Below are 21,278 nucleotides of genomic sequence, written 5' to 3'. Positions count from 1 at the left end.
GGAGAAATGGTCATATTATGGCTCGATGTTACCAATATTTGAACTTGCAGGGTTCTAGGCAAAATCCTAATAGAAATACTGGTTCAAATAATAACCGAAGACCACAAAATCAAGGTCGTCCCAATTTAAACTAGTGTCGGGACCACATTGTAGGCAAACTGTGGTCCCTTTTCAAGCTAAACGAACCCCTGTTTCTGATCAGTCTGATCAACTTTCTGAGTATTTAAATCACACTATGGGTGATGGTAAAACAAAAATATCTGAATTTTTAAATCCAATGTCTAATGAGACAACCTTGTTTAATTTATTTAGTGAAAACAAATGTAATTTACCACTTATTGATATAATGTTTGGTGATAAAAAGTTCACATTTTTAATTGATTCTGGTGCTTCTATTTCATTAATGCCTAAAGATATTTTTGACCAAATTAGATTAGTAACTAAAGTTAAATATTTATCTAGAAACGTAAAAATTTCTACATTAAACTCTGAACTAAATTTTTTATCGTGTGCTCAAATTTCTTTTAAAATCAGTAACAGTCAGTTTAAACATCATTTTTTTGTATCTAAATTTAATACTTCTCATTTTCAAGGTATCATTGGATATGATATAATATCCAAATATAACATAATTATAGATTCTAAGAATGATGAATTGATTTTTGACTCTTTTAAATTACCTTTTGCTTTACCTTTGTCTGAACACAAAAATGTTCAAAATATAATATCACATGTTCATTTAACTAATAAGGTTGTTATTGATCCTAATGAAAGTGTTTTCATCAATGTCTCTACTGATAATGACAAATTTTTAAATAATGACATTTTGTTTACTCCCCTTATTAATCATAATGATTTATTGATGCATCCAAGTGTTCATAATTTAACCCAAAATTCATTTCATGTATTAATATATAACAAAAGTGCATCACCAATTCATTTAAATAAGTCTTGCAAAATTGGATCAATTTCTAGTGATTTTGATGTTAAAAATAATCTTGATAACCAAAGTGTCAATAATGAGTATGTAAATTTGATTCAAGCTTCACCTGAAATGCTTGAAAGACGAAAATTAGAGTTGTCTATTAATGATTTTTACCTTGATAATTTAAATGAATCTCAAAAACATGTTATTGCTGATATTTTATTAAATAATTATGCTTGTTTTTCAAAATCTGTTGCCACACTTGGCTGTACCGATTTAGTTGAACCTAGTATTAAGTTAAAATCCAATAACCCTATTAAAACCTTACCTTATGATATACCACAAGCTTTACAGGATATTGTAAAAAATGAACTCACTGAGTTAATGAATGCTAATATTATTGAAAGAAATGTTTCTAGCTGGGCTTCGCCCATGGTTTTAGTAAAGAAAAAAGATACTGATTCCTCTAATCAAAACAGATATAGACTTGCTTTAGACTTTAGGTTACTTAATTCCATAATAGAAAATTCAACGTACCCTCTTCCCAAGATTTCGACTCTAATTAACAATATTTCTCAGTTTCAATATTATTCAAAAGTAGATTTTAAAAGTGCTTATAATCAAATAATGGTCCCTGATGAACTTCAGGAGGTGTTAACATTTACTACACCCTTTGGTACATATTCTAACAAACGACTACCTTTTGGTCTCAAAACTAGTGCCAGTACCTTTCAAGCTTTCGTTGACAAAATTATTGATGAGTTAAAAGCACATGGAATTGAGCATATTTATGCCTACCAAGATGATTTTATCATCTGTGCCAATGAATTTGATGACATGATGGTTAAAGTTAAAGCTGTGTTAAACATTTTAAGTAAATATAATGTAACTCTTACTCCCTCTAAATGTAGATTTTTTGAACAAGAAATAGATTATTTAGGTTTTCGTATTGCCAAAAACATAATTTCACCTGTTGAATTTAATATTGCTAAAATCACTAATTTTGCTGCTCCAAAAACAGTAAAACAAGTTAAACGATTTCTAGGTTTATGCGGATTTTATCGCTCATTGATACCCAACTTTGCAGAATTAACTGGTGTTTTAACTGATCTTACGAAGAAGAATATTTCATTTAAATGGACCCAACAGCATCAAGATGCATTTAAATCCTTACAGGATATTTTTTTTAACAAGCCGTTTGTCAAATTACCTGACTTTTCTAAGAGGTTCTTTTTAAACACTGATGCAAGTAAAATGGCAGTTTCTGCTGTGTTATTACAAGAATATGAGGATGGTTTTCATCCAGTAGGTTATTTTAGCAAATCATTAAATAAGGGTGAGAAAAATTATCCTGCTATAAAGTTGGAGTTGCTCGCCATTGTTAAGGGTATAACAGCATTCAAGTACTATTTATACAACAAATCATTCACAGTTCTATCTGATTCGAAACCCCTTAAATACTACAAAAAATCTACTTCACCTGCTGACATTATAACGCGTTGGCTTCTTTTATTAAGTGAGTACACTTTTGATTTTAAATATGTACCCGGTTCTTGTAATGTTCTAGCTGACTATTTTAGTCGATGCCAAAATCCTGATTTAAGAGAAGACTGTAATTTTAATGATTTTGATAATACTGAATCTTTAATTGTACCTTTTTCTGATCCTAAAAATAATGAGTTAGTATGTGTTACTCAAACTGACCCTAAATTTGAAATATCTAATGAAACCTTTAAGGACAATCAAACCAAAGATCAAGAACTTAATGATATCATTACTAAATTAAATGATAATAACTTAAACACTAAAATTATTGATAAATATTTTATATCCCCTGATACTAAGCTACTCATGTTTCATAAAGAATATAATAAGAATGATTATGCTGATTTAATAGTTGTGCCCAAGTCTCTCAGACCTAAGGTTTTGGAAATTACTCATGTATCTCATACAGGTGTCAAGAAAACTTTTGAGTTATTGTCAAAAAGATTTTATTGGAAAGGCTACTATGCTGACACGTTAAACTATGTGTTATCTTGTGATGCATGTATTCGCATCAAACATTATTCTGTCAAACCAGCCCCCTTAAAAAATGTGTACATACCTACTCGCCCTGGGGATTTTATTAGTATTGATATTGTTGGACCTATTAAAGATACTGGGCATGTGTTAACTGTTATTGATCACTTCAGTAAGTTTACTGTATTATATCACTTAAGGAACTTAACTGCTAATACTATGGTCCAACATTTGTTAAATTATATGTCATTGTTTGGTAGAGTTACCATGATTTTAAGTGATCTTGGAACTCAATTTAATTGTGAAGTGTTTCATACTATAAATTCTGAACTAGGTATTAAGGTAATACATACCACTTCAGGGCACCCTCAACTGAACTCAGTTTCAGAAAGAATAAACACTTCCTTAAAATCCTCATTGATTGCCTTGCGAGAACAAGGAATTTCTATTCAATCTGCCCTCTTAATTCACCAACAAATCTATAATAGTGCTATTCATCCTGCCACAGGATATAGCCCTAACATGCTTCATTTTGGTCGTGAAATGAGTATTTTCTTTGACACATACCAAAATTCTAACAATAAACTTATAAGTTTAGACCAAGCTTCTTATATTTCTCAGGTTTTAAATGATTTAAATAATTATTATAGTAATGCTTATACTTCTTTAAGGCAGAATCAGACTGATCAAAACAGTAAGTTTGAAAGGAAAGCTAAACTTCGTAAATTCGAAGTAAATGATATTGTATATTTGAAATCCAAAGATTCTTTTAATCCCAAATTCAATGGTCCATACACCATCATTACAAAACATAATGATGTTAATTTTAGTATCCAATTTTTATCTAATCCTAATGCTCCTGTGTTTAAAATTCATGCAAACCGTCTAAGGTTAGCCCCACATAGAAAAACATCTCTGTGTGCTACCAGTAATTAAATTACCTCAACAAAATACTAGATATTTTCTTCGTTCACATGTTTAATTCAAATAACTGTTTGTGTGATTTTGCTAATGTTTTGCTTGCTAACCCCCATAAAATTTTGGGATGTCTCTGCTACGCTGGCGTACATGTGACATCTTATCAGGCCTGACAAGATTTTTTTTCGGAATGTTGTGATCGAAACGTTTGTTTCAGAATCATTAATTAATTAATCACTTTCTTGTTTAATTTTTTATCAACTCAGGGCAATACTTTTTACCTATTTTCTTAGTTTGTTTTCACTCAACTATTCATGTAAACATTTTGTGACTTAAGTGACTTTAATTATTACTTTGGATTTTTTCTAATACAATTAGGTTTTCCTTGTTTATTTTGGAATGTGGTACTATACAAATAACCTTTAATGCAATTTTAAATCTGCAATTTAATTTTAAGTAATGGGTTTATCCCAATCTTCTATGTGTCATTTTTATATGCATTTTCATGCAACCTTTTTTGGAGACATGTTCTAAACCTTGTTGGTCTAACACAAAGTCTAAACTTTTTATTGTACATTATTCTCATTTTTTGTTTATACTTACTTGTCTATAAGTATTGTTTTTATGCATATATCTTTGTTTGAGCTAATATAAATTGTTTGCAATATTTGTATGAACATATGAGTCAGAACTTACTACAACGACACAAACTGTACTGCTCGGCTCTGTCTTCTGGTGCTACCTTGAACTGTCTTCATCCCTGATGTCTGTACCCCTCATCTGGACTTTTGCCAGTTGTCTTTGCCAGACTTTATCTGAAAGTGGTCAGTGTATCTGCTACCTTGTACTGTCTTCATCCCTGATGTTGCTATCCCTCATCTGGACTTCTGCCAGTTGTCTTTGCCAGACCTTATCTGGAAGTGGTCAGTGTATCTGCTACCTCGAACTGTCTTCATCCCTGATGACTATATCCCTCTTCTGGATATTCCTGATGTGTGTATTGTCTACTATCGGCTCCTGAGGCATGATCCTGCCGTCTTATACTGAGGTAAACTTGGCCTCTTATTTAATGACAATGTTTCTTCGTTCACGGTGTCTCATATCGTGCTCCTACTGGTTTCATTGAACTGTGTGGTTTCGTCAAATTAGTGGCAACTCAATGTCGGTGTTTCATAGTTCACCGTGCATTATATATTATGTCCTTCTGGATTCACTGAACTGTGATATTTCGTCAAATTAATGGCAGCTAAGTGGTTGGATGTGTTGTTCAAGATCAAGGTGCACAGCTACAGGAGCAGTACATATTTTTATCTGTCTTCCTTGATTAGTTCTTCTTGACATGGACTCCCTCCCGAATTGTGACTTTTCACGAATTTCATTCTCAAGCACTAATACTTTTGCCTTTCAGATGAATTTTGTAAACCTTTTTCTTTTTTTTGTGTATATATTTTTTTTAGACTTTGTGTTGCCATTATTCTTTGAAAACAACTTAACATCTCACCAAGTTTTTTTTTCAGTGTAGTGTATTTGTGTGTTGTCAATTAAGTATTTATTCAAGTTTTTTTTTTATTTTTTGTTGGATGCAAATTTTTACCTTTTTCCCAGCTTCTGATTTTTGTCTTCCCATTATTGCATTGGATGTATTAATTGCTTTGGCATTTGTTTATTTTCAGATCCTGCTGTCCTGAATTTAGTTTTTGTACAAAAAGGCTTCACCTTTTTTTCTGTATCTGGGGGGAATATATGTCGTATGGTATACTACATATTAAGTAAAATCAATTGTTAATTCTAATTTCATTATCTAATCATCTTAATTTATTTAATCATCATCATTCATCTAATTTAATAATCATTTGTTAATTGTTAATAATGTATTAAACGCTTAAATAATTGTAACTGTTAAATTTGTGATAAACTTTTAATTGTATGTTTTTTTAATTTCTTCCTTTTACACTTGTAATTAATGTTATTTATTTATCAGTATTCAATAATTCTTTGCAATATATTTCATGTAATATTTAAGTTTTAAGCCTCAATTTGTTTTGTAACCTTGGGAAAGTAATCTTTCTCTGCAGTTATGTTCTTCCTTTAAAAGAAGATTCCTCCTTTTGTTACTTGCTGACAGCAAGATGTATGTCCAGTCAGCAAACCCCTATTGTTGGATTGAGAAGGAATGTCACCAAGTCCCCTTTCCCACGTTTCGGCTTGCATCAAATGCGAAGCGCCCCTTTTGATCTTATGATGGCGCCAAGAATGTTCCAGAACATTCCACAAAATTCTTTACCAGGTGTGTCACCACTTTAGACAACCCCGCTTCATGTTTGGCATGGAGCTTAACAATTAATTTCGCCAGTTGGCCAATATTTGCAGCTCTGTGATTTGCCCCTCTGATCCTTCTCCAACCAACCGAGTGGTTATTCGCAAAAGTTTAATTTTTTTTGGCGAGAGTTTTCTCCCCTATCTTCATAACGAAGAAATAGTCAGTAGTTGCCTTGTTTTCAATATTGCTGTTTTTGCCTCTGTACTCGGCTGAAGCCGATTTATTTTTTGTTGGCATGTTTGCCAACTTGTCCAGTTTTTTTATAATGCCTTCAATTATGAAATAAATAGTATTTTGCATCTTAGAGAATGTATCTGGTGAGTAATTTTACAGTATAAGTTGTTTTCTCTTCCTTTTTTTTTCCAGCATGCTCCTTTGTTGCGCTTACCTGAATATTTGCACCCACTTCCACTGTTCACCATTACTACCTTTTCGGCCTTTACATAATTAGTATCTAAATTTTATTTAATCTTAATTTGACTTAATGTTAGTCACCCCCCTTTTTGATTTAGCCACACCACAAGTATTCAAGATATTTCATGTTTATTGATCGTGATTATAATAAAAGGGTCACACAAATGACAGATCGTATACATGTATATATTTTACTCCTAAAAGCATTACAAAATTTTTTTAAAATTACTTTCATACTTATTATTATTTTTTAAATTTTTATATAATTTTAGTCATATTTTTCTGAGTAATCTAATTTTATGTCTCTGTGGTACCACAACTGTAAAAAGTAAACTTTTGGAATGAAATTTTCTAGTAACTTGCAGATGATGCAATCTTAACACTTATTTGTTATTTACAATTGTGAGATAATTAATTTTTTGGTTAAGTTATTAATGCCTGCTGAAATGTGTTTCATTTAAGTGTTATTTTTAAAACTATTATGTGATAATCATAATCTAAAGTTATTATAAGTGTTGATTGTAATTTTTTGAATGGCAACAGTATGATGAGTGAATGTTTTTGTGAAAATTGAAATGTGGATAGAAAAAGGTTGTAGAACCTGAGAAAAAAATGTGCCTGGCTGTAAGCAAACGAATCGGAGATCAAACCATATTGAGCTGAGTAGACTTGCAAACCTGTCCTGGATCCATCAACCAAAATTATGCCTTAAAATATTGATAGCCATGCAAATTTTTGCCTTAAATACTTGATGATGCATTGCTATTAAAGAATGTGCTATTTGAGAATACAAAAAAATTTGATGAAGAGCTCCTAAGAACAAAACAGGTGTTTTTATTTGCCAGTATTTCATAGAACAACTTTTAAAGAAACTTTATTTTCTTGTGCAATATTAAATTTTATTTGTTTTAGTTTTTAACTATTCATTTAATAGTTATTGTTATACGATTATATTAATCTTATTTAGTTTTTTCTAGTTTCTTATTATTTTTCTTTCTATCTTCCAGTGTCCTGGAAGAAAGGTTTCTTCCTAAAGAAATCCTATTCTTGTATTATGTTATTTGATCCATTCTATGTTTTTTTCTTAAATTTATTCTATTTTCAATATAACAATATGCTTAATCAATCATTGAACTTTGTAATTGTTATGTTTGTGATTATTTTTTGAAAATTACTGCATAAGACAAACCACACTAATCCTAAAATCCAGTTAAATTGAATCCAATGACATGAATTTCAAACATTGTATTAATTTTATAAAAGAGATAATTGTAAAATCTATAGATTAAACTCTTTACGAGTGTAAAAATTGAGATTTATTGATGTACAAAACAAAAAAATTAGCTGTAAATATTTTTAAATTTTTTCTGAAAATTTTTTATGAAAATGTAATGTTTAACAGTTTTCTATTTTACCATTTTTAGTGGAGTTGAAACATGATCTAGAAGAATATTTGAAAAAGCATTTACCTAAAGTAAGAGTGCTAAGAGCAACTAAAAGAGAAGGCTTAATTAGAGCCAGACTAATTGGTGCAAGAGCTGCAATTGGAGATGTATTGATATTTCTTGATTCACATACTGAAGCAAATACAAATTGGTTACCTCCTTTGTTGGGTAGGTTTACTATTCTTTTTTTCAATATATGTTCACTATTAGAAAAAATCTTGATGTATAAGCTGTCTTTTCAATCCCACCGTCCTAAAAATACAACTTTTGATCATTGAATTTTTTTTTTATAGTTATATATTTCTAGAAATGTTACGTGAATGTTACTAGAAATGTTTACGTGTTACAAGTGAGACTATTTTTTTTTTTGCTATTGATATCAGCCATATTAAACTTAATATGATTAAAAGGATTAATTAAGTTGGCATAAGACTTATAAGATTTTCTAAAAAATGTAAACATTTTTATGCTGCCATTAAAGTAATGTAAGCATAAACCTTTCTGATTTCAGGTTGTTAATATTTCAATTTTTAATGTGGGGATATGTTTCATAAATTGTAACTCATTTTGCTATTAAATTTTCTTTTATAATAATTTTATTTTTAGATCCTATTGCAAAAGATAAGAAAACTGTAGTTTGTCCCTTCATTGATGTCATTGACTATGAAACATTTGCCTATAGAGCTCAAGATGAAGGAGCTCGTGGCTCGTTTGATTGGGAATTGTATTACAAAAGATTGCCTTTATTGCCTGAAGATCTGAAACATCCTGCTGATCCATTTAAGTAAAAAGGACTTTTATTGATAGAGTTTACAATTTTTATTTGTAGTAGCATGTACAAAAATAATTTTGCCGTAGCTGTAAATTTTAGATATCTCATAAGCTTTTGAGTCAGTTGATCACAAAATGTTATTAAACAAATAGTTTTTTAGGTGTACATTGCAAATCTCGCGACTTTTTTAAATCTCATTTATCTATAAAAAAAATATGTAAAAATTAATAACACTTTTAACAATAGTTGTAAAGTTAACAAAAAAGTATTTTTGGCCCATCCTTATTTCTTATTTTTAACAATTTATGTAACTTAAAATTAAATGCTGAAATCATAACTTTTGTAGGAGACACAGCATTTTTATAGTTATTAAAACATTTAAAAAACCTTGACCTTAATGATGATCTTTACAAAATCCTTTGTAAGTTTATTGATAATTCTTTAACTTAAATATTGACAAAGCAAAATGTATGACTTTTCAACTGTACTAATAGTTAGAAATGCACCTTGATATAACTTATCTCTCAAATACTAATGAGAAAAAAAATAAGCTACAGCTGTGAGAAATTAAAATTGGCTACTGTACTAGGTTGTACATATTGATTCAGAACTTTAAATAAAAAAGGCATGCTAATTGCATGATTGAAGATATGAGCAGATTCTATTCTTTTTAAAAAAAAATAAAAGTATATAATAAATTTTTTCTATCATTATATTATGCATTTTGGTGTAATTTTTATTATGGTTTATCAATTTGGCGTGGAAATTTTTCTACTTCAAAAAAATTTAGCAATATTCAATACAAATTTATTAAATTCTTTCTAAATTGAAATAAACAAATTTTCCTAAACCACAATCACTCAACATTTCCTCAACAACCACCAGTCTCTCAACATTTTACCAATCCGTATTTATAATTTTGCAATTTATGTTTACATCTTCTATGTCTTACATCAAAAATCTAAATACCTGTAACAAAGAAGAAGCAAATAGCCTGTAAAGACTTAACCAATTTTATTTTATACTGTACTTATAGCCGGACGTCTGTTTATCTGAAACATTTATTTCCAGATACTTTTTAACAATCAAAATAAGCAAATATCTTGAAAAAAATTCCCTTTCTTATAAATATTTGTGATTTGTTTCAAAAAGTTATAAATTTTTTTTTTTCATTTAGGATAATTAAACGATTACTAAGCATTTATACTGTTTTAATGCACACACTTTTAGAATTGTTAAAAAGACAAAAACAGTTAAAGCAAACTTTAGTGAGAAACTATGTATGAATTATGAAACTATGATTAATAATGAAACTGAAAATTAATAATTTTTAAAATAAACACTGGCTGGCTTTGTTTTAGTTTAAATTACAAATGATTAATCATTAAAAAAGATATGAACTCCATTGCTTCTTTTATAATTTTTTATTAAATAAAATCTGATTGATTTTTCTCTTCTATTTTGAAGCTTATTTCTTAATATTGTTTTTATCTGAATATCTGCACTGCTATCTCTTTAAATCAATTGGAAAAAAAAGAGAAAAAATCTGTCTTCATTCATGAAAGACAAAGTTAAAATTATCCTCTTCTTCCATTTTTTTTTTTTAATCTTTACTTGTGACATTTGTTTCATCATAGAAAATATTCTTTTGTGAATTAAATGTTATTTGACTGGAAAAAAAAAAAACATGTATCTCAAGATTGACGTTATCTTTCACTAAACACTTGTTCTCATTATTTCATCCTATTTCTTGTTCTTGCCCTTCTTTATTGTATTGAATTGTATCTAATTTTTTGAATTTTTTCCTTACCATCTTAAAATATATACCCTTTTGAAAAACCAAGCCTATCCTTTTACAAATTTATTCTACTTATTTATAAGTTTAGTCTAGTCTATTGCATGTCAAATCTGATTGGCTATATTTCAAATATTGTGTATTACAATTTAAATGTGATATCATTCAAAAAAATTTAAAATACTCTGAAAAAATAAGAAAAAAAAATTTAATTTATTTTCATTAATGAACTTAAAGAATTAAAAAATTTTAATAATAGTTTTATATAATATTTAAAGTAATTGCCAGCTTGTTGGAGTCTGGACTGTTGCTTAGTGCTGACCATTTTGAATCATGATTTTGGACACATAATTGTGGTGCTTTAACGTCTTGGACCATGCAGGGCTGTTCTTAAATATCTGTGTTTTATATTAATTTCATTAATAAATAAAAGTTTACAAATATATTACCTATAAGCTTTTTAGATTTTTTATGTTTTTTGATTAATAATTCATGTCATTTACATCTATCTTTTTTCAGGAGCCCTGTCATGGCTGGTGGTTTATTTGCAATGGATCGCTTATTCTTCTGGGAATTGGGAGGATATGATGAAGGTTTAGATGTTTGGGGAGGAGAACAATATGAGTTATCTTTTAAGATCTGGCAATGTGGTGGACAGATGGTTGATGCTCCATGCTCTAGGATTGGCCACATTTATCGAAAATTCCCACCTTTTCCTAACCCTGGAATTGGAGATTTTGTTGGTCGAGTATGTAGTCCATTTAATTTTTTTATTTTTATATCGTATTCTAAAGCCTAATATTATTTAAGTGTGACTTATTCAGTTTGTATTATAGATTATCAATGTGGTTTAAATAGCTAAATAAAGCTTGTTTTCATTTAATGCCCAATACATTGTAGAATAATTTTTTTTTTTGAAAATTGAAATTCAGGTAAAAAATATATTTTATTAAATTTAGTACTACTCTGTATCCTGATTTTATCTTTTTAAAATACAGTTGTTGTTCAAATTTATTAATTAAAAAATTTTGCTTTAAAAAAAAAGTGTAAATTTGGATATTACAGTGGAAAGTCACGTATCCGGAATCGGTGGGAATTTTGGATGTCCGGGTATTAGATTTTTCCGTATAATAGACCCCTAAGATAAACAAGGCTTAAAACGATCTAATAAACGATTTGAATCTAAGAAGCAAAAAATAAATAAGCATTATTTTTCGGGCAATTATGTTTTAGTATTGGAATATCTAATCAATCAAAAACAAAATATTAGAAATAAATAATTACTGCTTTAAATATAGAAAACGAGAAAAGAAAATTGACAGTTATGAAAATATTAATTGCTCTCTCTGCCATTTTGAACTGGAATGATTCAAGTAAGAAGGGGAAATTCCCGTCAATCATTAAGGTGGGTAGGTGGAGAAGAAAATTCATTTCCTCCTTATTTGTCATTCAAGTTGAGGGTGGGGAAGTGATAAATTCGTATTTTCTCTCCCATCATTGGCTACCAATCGAGCATAAAGGCGCGGCATGCTAATTGGGTTCTCTTCATTTTCTCTTGTGTGACTGAAAGTGACTCCCCCACCACATTAAGGTTTGCTGTGTTTACCCTTTTTCACAGTATTTCTTCTTTCCCTGGCACTCTTAATAAAACGGTTTCAGGAAATGCCTCTTTTACTAGCCAGCTGCATAGGAAAGAAGGGGGGGGGGACTCAGTTGTGCTCTTTTGAAAACAAATCTCCCTCCTTTACTGCATTCCTGAGGAGGAGCGTCACGGGAAGTCTTCTCTTCCCCTTTCTGTTGATTTATGAGTTCAATGCTGGAATCACTAGAAGCTGGAAAAGGAAAAAATGTGTCCAAAGACCTCTTTTTTTTAAGAGAGAGGAAGATAAAGAGATGTTTGTTTATTTTTATTGTTAAAAAGTGTCCGGGAAATCGACCCTTCTGGAGAAGGGATGTCCGGATATGGGACGTTACACTGTATTAATAAAAATAAAATATGCATTCATCTTATTTTCATTGTATAATTACTTTTGGCCGAATCTAATATTTCCGTGTAATGCTTATAAGTTGTTAATTTATAAATTGCATTCATTATTTCTACAAATAGAATTATAAGCGAGTAGCAGAAGTATGGATGGATGAATACAAAGAATATCTGTATCTAAGAAGGCCACATTATCGAGATCTTGATCCTGGTGACATTTCGAAACAAAAAGCTCTCAGAGAGAAACTGCAATGCAAGCCATTTAAATGGTTCATGAAGGAAATTGCATTTGATCAGCCAAAGAAATATCCTCCCATTGAGCCACCTTCTTTTGCATCTGGAGAGGTAACATTTCTTTTCAGTTTTTCCCCCCTCCTGTAATAAAGTCTTTGAATTACTAGAACCACTGATGGAGCAATGAAAAATAATAATTTACTGCTAAACTATATTCAGTCAGTTAATTATTAAACTATAACTACAATCATGATTTTTTTTCTAGAGCTATGAAAGCTTGATATGATACTCCAAACATTTGGCAAGTTTTAATATAGCTTATAAAAAATTTTTCGGAAAAACAGCTGTCAATGATGTGAGGTGTTCATTTTGAATCTTACAATTCTTTGATATAGTTTGGTCTTAAACCAGGTCAGTGATAATCTGTCTTTCTTCACCAGTCTTGAATATCAGTTTTACTGGTCTCTTTTTACTTCGATTGGTATCTGTTGTTTTCATGCTCCCTCTGGCCAAAAACTAATGAGGAGTTCAGACTCATTTTAGCACCACTTGACTAAAGTTCATTGCAGATTCTATCAGTCTGGTGTAAAGGCCAAAGCTTTTGCATGAATAAAAAGCTTCAAGGTAACTTCACGACCATCTTACATCATTGACAGCAATTTTTTTCTAAGAAATTTATACAAACAACCACTTAATTACATGCCAATTGTCTGAATTATGTTGGACACTACATATTATAACAAACACAGGGGTTCGTTTCGATTAGACTTGTATGAATAAAACAGTTTTAAGACTCCAAAAATTTAATAGCAGAAACTTTAAGAAAATACAACATATTTTAGCAATTAATTACAGCTTAGTACACAGGCTTTAAAACCTTTGGTGGTTCAATGAGCACTAGAGACTCGCAAATCAGAACACTATTACAGTCACTAATAGATTATTACTCTATTCTTACTACTCTTCTGCCTAGCACAGTAATATTTATATATAGCTTGGTGAGGAAACCCCGGAACTTTCAACTTGATTCTAGATAATTCTCGCATAACTCCATAAATATTAGTCCAATTGCATTGAAACTTGCATTTTCCAGAAGTACCATTTTGTCACCAAGCCGACAAAAATGCCACCGAACCCAGCCTTCGATAAGAAATACATTTGACGTTATTTTCTATTTAAATTGCATTCAAGTTATGTGACTTTCTAGTAAATTTTCTAGTTAAACTGCCTCATAACATGAAAATTATATGCACATATACATATTTGTAACAATATGGTATGGTAATCAATTTATTTTTCTCTTCACTCTTGTACTGTATTGACTATTGAAGGTTGAAAAAAAGATGTAAAATATTAAGCAAATTTGACACTAATTCTTTTTTCCTTTTCATCTTTCTTTTTATAATCAAGTTTTGTATGTGTTTTAATTTTTGTTTAGATACGTAACATTGGAAGTGAATTGTGTATTGATACTAGGTTTAGGCATCAAAATGATCGATTTGGACTTGAAAAATGTATCAAAGGTGGTGCTTCCCAAGGTGGAGAACAGGTAAGTTAACTATTTTATATTTATGTGCAAATTAAGGTTTGTTTAGTCACAAAATCACTAAAACATATTTATTATTATAAGTTTGTGAATATTTGCATGAACTGTATGATATTATCAAATATATGAATTATTTTTTTAATTGTTACTGTTGATGAATAGAAATACTGTGCGAATGTGTACATATTCACATGCAACTGAACTTGCAATCTTTTAATCGGAATTTAATGGTAAATTCATTAATTTAAGATGCTTCTGTATTGCCATCTAGAAATTAATATGAAACTGAATGATTTAACTACTTTGGAGCATGTGAAAAACACTGATTCATTTAAAATTGTGGTTGTAGAAATGTCAACTACTACAATCCTAAATTTTAGTTTTCAATCACTTATTTTTTTTTTTTTGTTTATGGAAAATTTGTTAGAAAAATTAATCTTTTCAATTGTTAATTTCATGCAATTAAATATATTGAAGGTTATTTTATTCTTTTTAAAAAAAATGAAAGTTATAGGATGTCATTAAAATGTATTTTACATTTTAAAACAATAAATGAACTCTGTTACTTTAGACTAATAGATTCATAATTACAGAAAATTGTTTATGCAGTAAAAGCAATTTCTTACTTTCTTGAATCAAATGCTAATAATGTATTCTATAGTGTTATAAAACTCTGTAGCCTCACCCGATCAGGGTATACTTGAACATCCAACTTATTGCACTGAAGTCCATCCGTTAGAAGAACTGCAAGTCAGTGGAATCGAGTAACCTGCTAGGCCATCGCCTGATCATTTAACTTTTAAAATTAAAAAACAAACAGACAAGAGCTTATGCCTTACACTTTACCAAATATAGTGATAGTAGATTTATAATTAAATCCAATTTACAGGAGCAAGCTGGTTAAATAGTGCTCAGTATTTTATTATAATTAATTCATCGAATTTTGACTTGATTTTACCCACCCCGTCAGCCAACTACAAGACTTTGTATTCTATATATGAAAAATTTGAAATAAAAAAAATGCTACTAAGATATGCTTGTTGATAAAATTTCCACTGTATTTTTTTGAACCATGCATTTAATATTAAAAACAATATAGAAATAATTAAAATTTACAATAATGTCATTGATAAAATTAGGGATCAAAAGACTTAAGATTTTACTTATTTTGAAATGTCTGTTTTATTTTATATTGAGTTAAATTTCTTACAGCAATTTGAGCTAACATGGCATCGTGACATCAGACCAAAGAAACGAACTGTTTGTTTCGATGTTTCATCGTCCGATGATCATGCTCCTGTTGTACTTTGGTCTTGTCATGGAATGCAAGGAAATCAAGAATGGAAATATGATTATGTAAGTTTGGAATTTTTTTAATATTTATTATATATGTTTATTATATATATTATGAAAATGTAGAGTTTGTGTGTCTCTTCTAACTCCAGAACCGTTTATCCTATTGTCTTGAAATTGGGACAATGGCTGCAAGAGCCAATTTTAGCACAAAATCTTAAAATTCATTTGAAGTTTTCAATTCGATTGTTTGGGAAGGCAATTTGAAAAATGGTATTTTTTCATTAACTTATCATTAGTTTTAAGTATCATAATTTAAATTAAACTAACAGACGATTCTATTTTACCAAGTATTTTAAAAATAATATTAGTAATGTTTGCTACCTTATTACTTTATTTGGTCGAAAAAGAGTTTATTTCTCTTACTTCAATACGTAATTATTTTTTATTCGCTATGTCAGAGGAATTTAATGAGAAAATTTTATGTGGTTGTTACGGATTTAATGTGGTTGGACTATGCCACCAAATTAATAATCTGAAACGTGTTTCGATAAAACTAAATAGTTTTAAATCAGCTGTAATTGAAAGAAAAAATTTAGTTATGTCTTGAAAGGCAAAATTAATGGAAAGTGGTACTAATTCGTTTAGAAGAAACATACGGAATTGCTAGACTATTATCAAAATTATTAGCAAAATTACTCGTATTTGTTTCTGGAAACTGCGAACCTCACCATATTATCATTTATACTAATTCTTTATTAATTTTGGTATTATATATTAATTTAAATTTTAAAAAAATAAGCTATGTACTTAAAAGCAAAGTCATTGGAGAAAAGGTTCTAATCCATTTAGCGGGAAGGTGTAAAACTTAATGCTAATATTGATGCCAATGATGATTAATTTATTTTGGCAACTTTTATTATGGTAGTTAGTGCAGCTTTAATGAGGAATTCTAAAACAGATTTTCTGTAGTTTGATAAAATATTTCTTACAGTGGAAGCAAAGTTAATGCATTAATATTTTAAGGAATTAAATTAAAAGAACTTTTTTCCACCACTTCTTATTAATATTTTAAACAGTTTCTTAAAGGTCAGATAGAGGAATGGTCAGCTTTAAAGTCCTTATCAAGGTCTCAAAAAATTATATTAGTTTTTAAATTTCTTTTTTAGTTTGCTTTTGTGTGATAAAATTTCATGTTTTGTATGATGTTCTTCTTTAGTTTGCTCTGATAAACGTATTTCACACAAAGCTTAAATGTTGGAGGGTATGTAAGAGGTACCTAATAGAAAGGTACAAAGCATTATATTGATACGTTTAATAATTATTAAAATTCCTTCAGTATTGTGCAGTTTTAATACAGATACCATGGATATAGGTATAGGCTTATTTCCCTACAAAAGGAATAGGTACTGGTAAAAATTCCTTGATAGTGGCAAATTTTGACTAAGTAACTGGATTTGGCCCTTTACAATAGCATTTTGCCAAATGAAATTGTGTACCATCAATCTTGATCCTGATGGGATGAACTACAAAAATTTATTTTGCTTGATGTAATAACGTAAAGCTACTGGGAAAGGCAACAAATGATAATAAATCAATAATTGGAATTATATTAGTATTATTTATTGTAGAGGTATATGCTTTTCAGTTTTGTTCATGATTTCATAGATTTGTTCAATACTGATTTATTGATTGTTCTCTTCTAGAATAACTTCAGCTATAATTAAGGAACTACAAAGGCAAACACAAAAGTATAAAATTAATAATCTAAAAATTTATTCAGAAATGGTACACATTTAAAAGATTGTTTTGCTAGAAAAATTGTGCTTTTTTCTCATTTTTTTTAAAACTTGTATTTTGAAGAGTAGCAATTTAGTTACAAATTCTGTTTTGTAAAAGGAGAAGAATTGAATCAATGTAATAATTTGCAATATTTTTTTTGCAATATATGTATCTTTTTATGTGTTGATAAGGAAACAAGTTATTAGATAAGTTTCTCTCTTTAAATTTTGCACATGTTACTTTTATGCATAAAAGTGCTTCGTTTATTTATCTTCTGTGTACAAAAAGATGAAGGAAGAAAAAATTTAAAACACTACACATTAAGAAAAAAAACTTTCAGATAATTTCTTCATTTTGCAATCACATGTCTAATCAATTTGTGCCCCATAAGGTGTGAATTTAAAAAAATATATATATTGAAGGTGGCCATTACTGAACACTTCCTATTGGAATGCAGCACAGTATTAACCTTAAGAATTATTGAATCTCATATCATTATTTGTAGATGTTTTTAAACCAAATATTTATTAATACTTTTTATTGTAGGTTAAAATGCATCTCTTCCATCCTGTGAGTAACCACTGTTTAGACTGTGACAGTGAAAGAAAAGAAATATTCATGAGTCCTTGTGATGATAAAATACTAACTCAAAAATGGAGGTTCCAAACTTTTAACAAAACTGCAATTGATAACTGGTGATAATTCTAAAGCAATAATTAATCTGTTAATTTTTGTTGAGATTTGCTTACATTCCATTTTTGTATTTGGATTTTGTTTCCTTTTTGCTCTGGTAGCATTTCTTTATATTATTTGGTTTTGTGCCAATTTTATTTTTTTAGGTCTAGGTTATTTAAGATGTTTACAAGGTATTTTGTTACAATCATATAGTGATATAGAATATGTAAGCAATTTTTTTACTCAATGAAATAATGCGAAATTTTAACTCTGTTATCTTGATACGCATATGCTGTTAAGAAAGAGATGTGTCTTTGTTAGGTTGTATGTTAACAAATTGTATTATTTTCTGTGAGCAACAATTTAACATAGGTATGGTAAATCTATATAAACAATGTTATATTGTTTTACAATATGGCAAATTTTTATCATTGTGTCGGTTAAGATAATTTTACAATTTTTAATTAAAATGTCTTAATCAGTTTCAAATTTTAAACTCTTAACAAGATCAATAAAAAGAAATTTTTAAATCTCAATGCTTATATCTATACACACACATATATACTGAAAAAATGAGTTGTAATAAACACTAAGTATAGTTCATTATTTAAAAATTTTTTATTAGTACACAATTTTGAATTTGTTAATTATACAGTCTTCCAGGTAGGAATGGGTATTTAACCAAAATTTTACTTATATATTGATTTTTATGATGGTCTTATCAAAACCAATTACTTTATAAAGCATATAAATAATTACTTGAATACATAAATTATTTATTATTCAATGACTAAAAAATATTTTGTTCAGTGATGTTAATACTTACTATTGGGTATTATTCCATATCTTGAGAAGTAGGTATAAAAAATCACTTAATTATTATTCGTAATTGGTAGTGGTATTAGTTACTACTGCTATTATCTAATGTACTAATTTAGGTTCTATAATAATTTTTTACAAATCTCCGAAACTGAGCATAACAAAAATTTATTTCGGACATATGCTGTTAGGAACCAAGTAACTATTTTAGAATTTAAATTTGAATAATTTAGAAAATGAAATTAATTGATTTTGCAACTGAAGCATTCGTATATATTATCAAATGATTAATTCAATATATATTAATATAGTTTGTAATGATTTAGTTCATAAATATTTAAGATAGTTTGCTTAAAACATAATTTTTATTTCATTCATTAGAATGAATGCTTAGAATACTTTGAACGCCAATATATTTTATAAGAATTAAAACTGGTATAGACTAAAAAAAATTTCAACATTATTCTAGAATGCATATTATTTGTATATTAATGTTGTTGATAAGAAGTTTTTTTTTACGTAATAGAATGTATTTTTTTAAGTAAAAAGTATGTCTAAATGCAGCATTATATATTAGATTTTGTAAAATGAAAAATATTAGTGAATAAATATGTAGCTTGAAAATTAACATCTCTTGAGTAGCCGCCTACAATAAAAATATTTTGCCTGAAAACTAAAAATCTTTTTAGATCCATAAAAAATAAATTTAAACTACTTCAAAGAGTCGAGGGCAGGAATAGCTTCACATTATTGTATAATAACTCATTTGTGATTAATAAACAAATAGTCTTCAAACAATAGTCTTCATTAATAAACAAATCCATTTGTATTAGTTTTTTTTTGTTTTTTTTGTAATGAAAATTTTGTTTGCTAACTCTTTTGTTTCAATATTTAATTTACTAGCAAACTTTGCCTACTTTGTTTCTTAAATATTTATTTTAAATTAGGTGATATAATTTCTAGTAATATTTTGATTATCATTCTTGCTAATTTTGAGATCTGTTATTTGTTTATCATGTTCAAAGTACCAGGGATTTTATAAAAAAGTATGCAATAATCGTTATGTTCTCCCCCTGAAGTAAAGTTCAATGACATTGATAGGTATTTTCCTGATTTGTTCTAATGTTGTTTTGATTGGCGCACTTTTAATTGTTGTTTTTCTGTCCAAAATGATTTACAATTCCTAGTGTGATAAATTTGTTGCTCATGTGAAGTTTAAAACAATCTCAGTCCTGCAAAATTTAAATTAAGAAAAAGTGATTACAATGTAGTAACTGATTTTTATTTATTTTGATTAGCTGTTTTCAGTTTTTTTTCTTTCAATTACATGATTTTTCACAAACTGAACTCGAATAAGTGGAGAAATTTATATATCCTGGAGTGAAGTAACTTAATCATTACTATTTAGATAAGTGACATGTTTCTGGCAGATTTTTTTGTAAATCTAATGTGATAAAATTTAAGTCAATGGGACTAATCGCTTAGCAGTGATATTCGTTTTTATGCTTCAAAAGTGTAATTTAGTACCTTTTTAAACATCTGACTTTTTTTATATAAATAATAGAGGCATCGTTTCATTTATATTTTTATGTTAATTCAAATTAAATAAAAATTAGATCATTCAATGGAACATATATTTCTGAAGCTATAAGGGTTTATTGCATGGACAGGCATAAATCAAAAATTATAATTTTCATACATAAAACCTGTATTTCTTTTTATAATTCATTTGACTTCTTATTAACTAATATCTAAACAATATCTCACATGTCCAAATGGAAATTTTCAGACGTGAAAAAATGTTTTATTCATTAAAAATGTTCTTTTTACATTGACATTTCAAAAGTACAAAATTTAATTTTTATACATAAAACATTTTAACAAACCAATTGATTTAGGATTGTTTTTATTCAATTCAGTGTAATACAATGCATTAAAATACATTTGTTTAGATAGTAATATTTTAGTTTATTAACTCAAATCAGAGTAATTTTTAACTAAAATCTTTTAAAAAAAAAATATATGTCTATGTCAGGGCTCGAAAAACAGCTCGTCTGCCTGTCCGCGGCGGTCAAAAATTCCCCTCGGACAACAAATTTCTCAAATCTGACGTCCGCTCGGACGGCCATTTTCCCCTTTATGTCCGTGATACATTTTAAATTTTTGTTATTAGAATTGGTGTTTTTTCTGTCTGGGAGTACTGCAGCGGTTAAAGGGGGCTTTTCAGCAATGAACTTCCAAAAAAAGAAGAAAGAAAAAAAAAAAAAAAACACATTAAGTACTGGACTTAAACAGGAAGCGTTAATCGCAGTTATGAACATCTACCTAAAAGGAAAA

At 28.7% G+C, this 21,278-nt stretch overlaps 1 protein-coding gene across 1 annotated transcript in view; it reads left to right on the top strand.

Moving 5' to 3' along the window:
• Positions 1-21,278, top strand: part of Pgant6 (Polypeptide N-Acetylgalactosaminyltransferase 6) — a 29,375-nt gene extending 8,097 nt beyond the window's left edge. Inside the window, exons 4-10 of the mRNA XM_016070705.4 lie at positions 8,021-8,209; positions 8,648-8,825; positions 11,128-11,356; positions 12,716-12,937; positions 14,265-14,375; positions 15,585-15,728; positions 17,994-21,278. Coding sequence (XP_015926191.1) covers positions 8,021-8,209; positions 8,648-8,825; positions 11,128-11,356; positions 12,716-12,937; positions 14,265-14,375; positions 15,585-15,728; positions 17,994-18,146 — 1,226 coding nt within the window. The 3' untranslated portion in view covers positions 18,147-21,278. The remainder of the gene's footprint in view (positions 1-8,020; positions 8,210-8,647; positions 8,826-11,127; positions 11,357-12,715; positions 12,938-14,264; positions 14,376-15,584; positions 15,729-17,993) is intronic.

The sequence above is a fragment of the Parasteatoda tepidariorum genome, chromosome 2 (genome assembly GCF_982258835.1).
Source record: "Parasteatoda tepidariorum strain Cologne lab strain chromosome 2, Ptep-v5.0, whole genome shotgun sequence".
NCBI classification, from domain to species: Eukaryota; Metazoa; Arthropoda; class Arachnida; order Araneae; family Theridiidae; genus Parasteatoda; species Parasteatoda tepidariorum.
The sequence above is the reverse complement of the archived record's forward strand: the minus strand, read 5'-3'. Positions and strand labels throughout refer to the sequence as shown.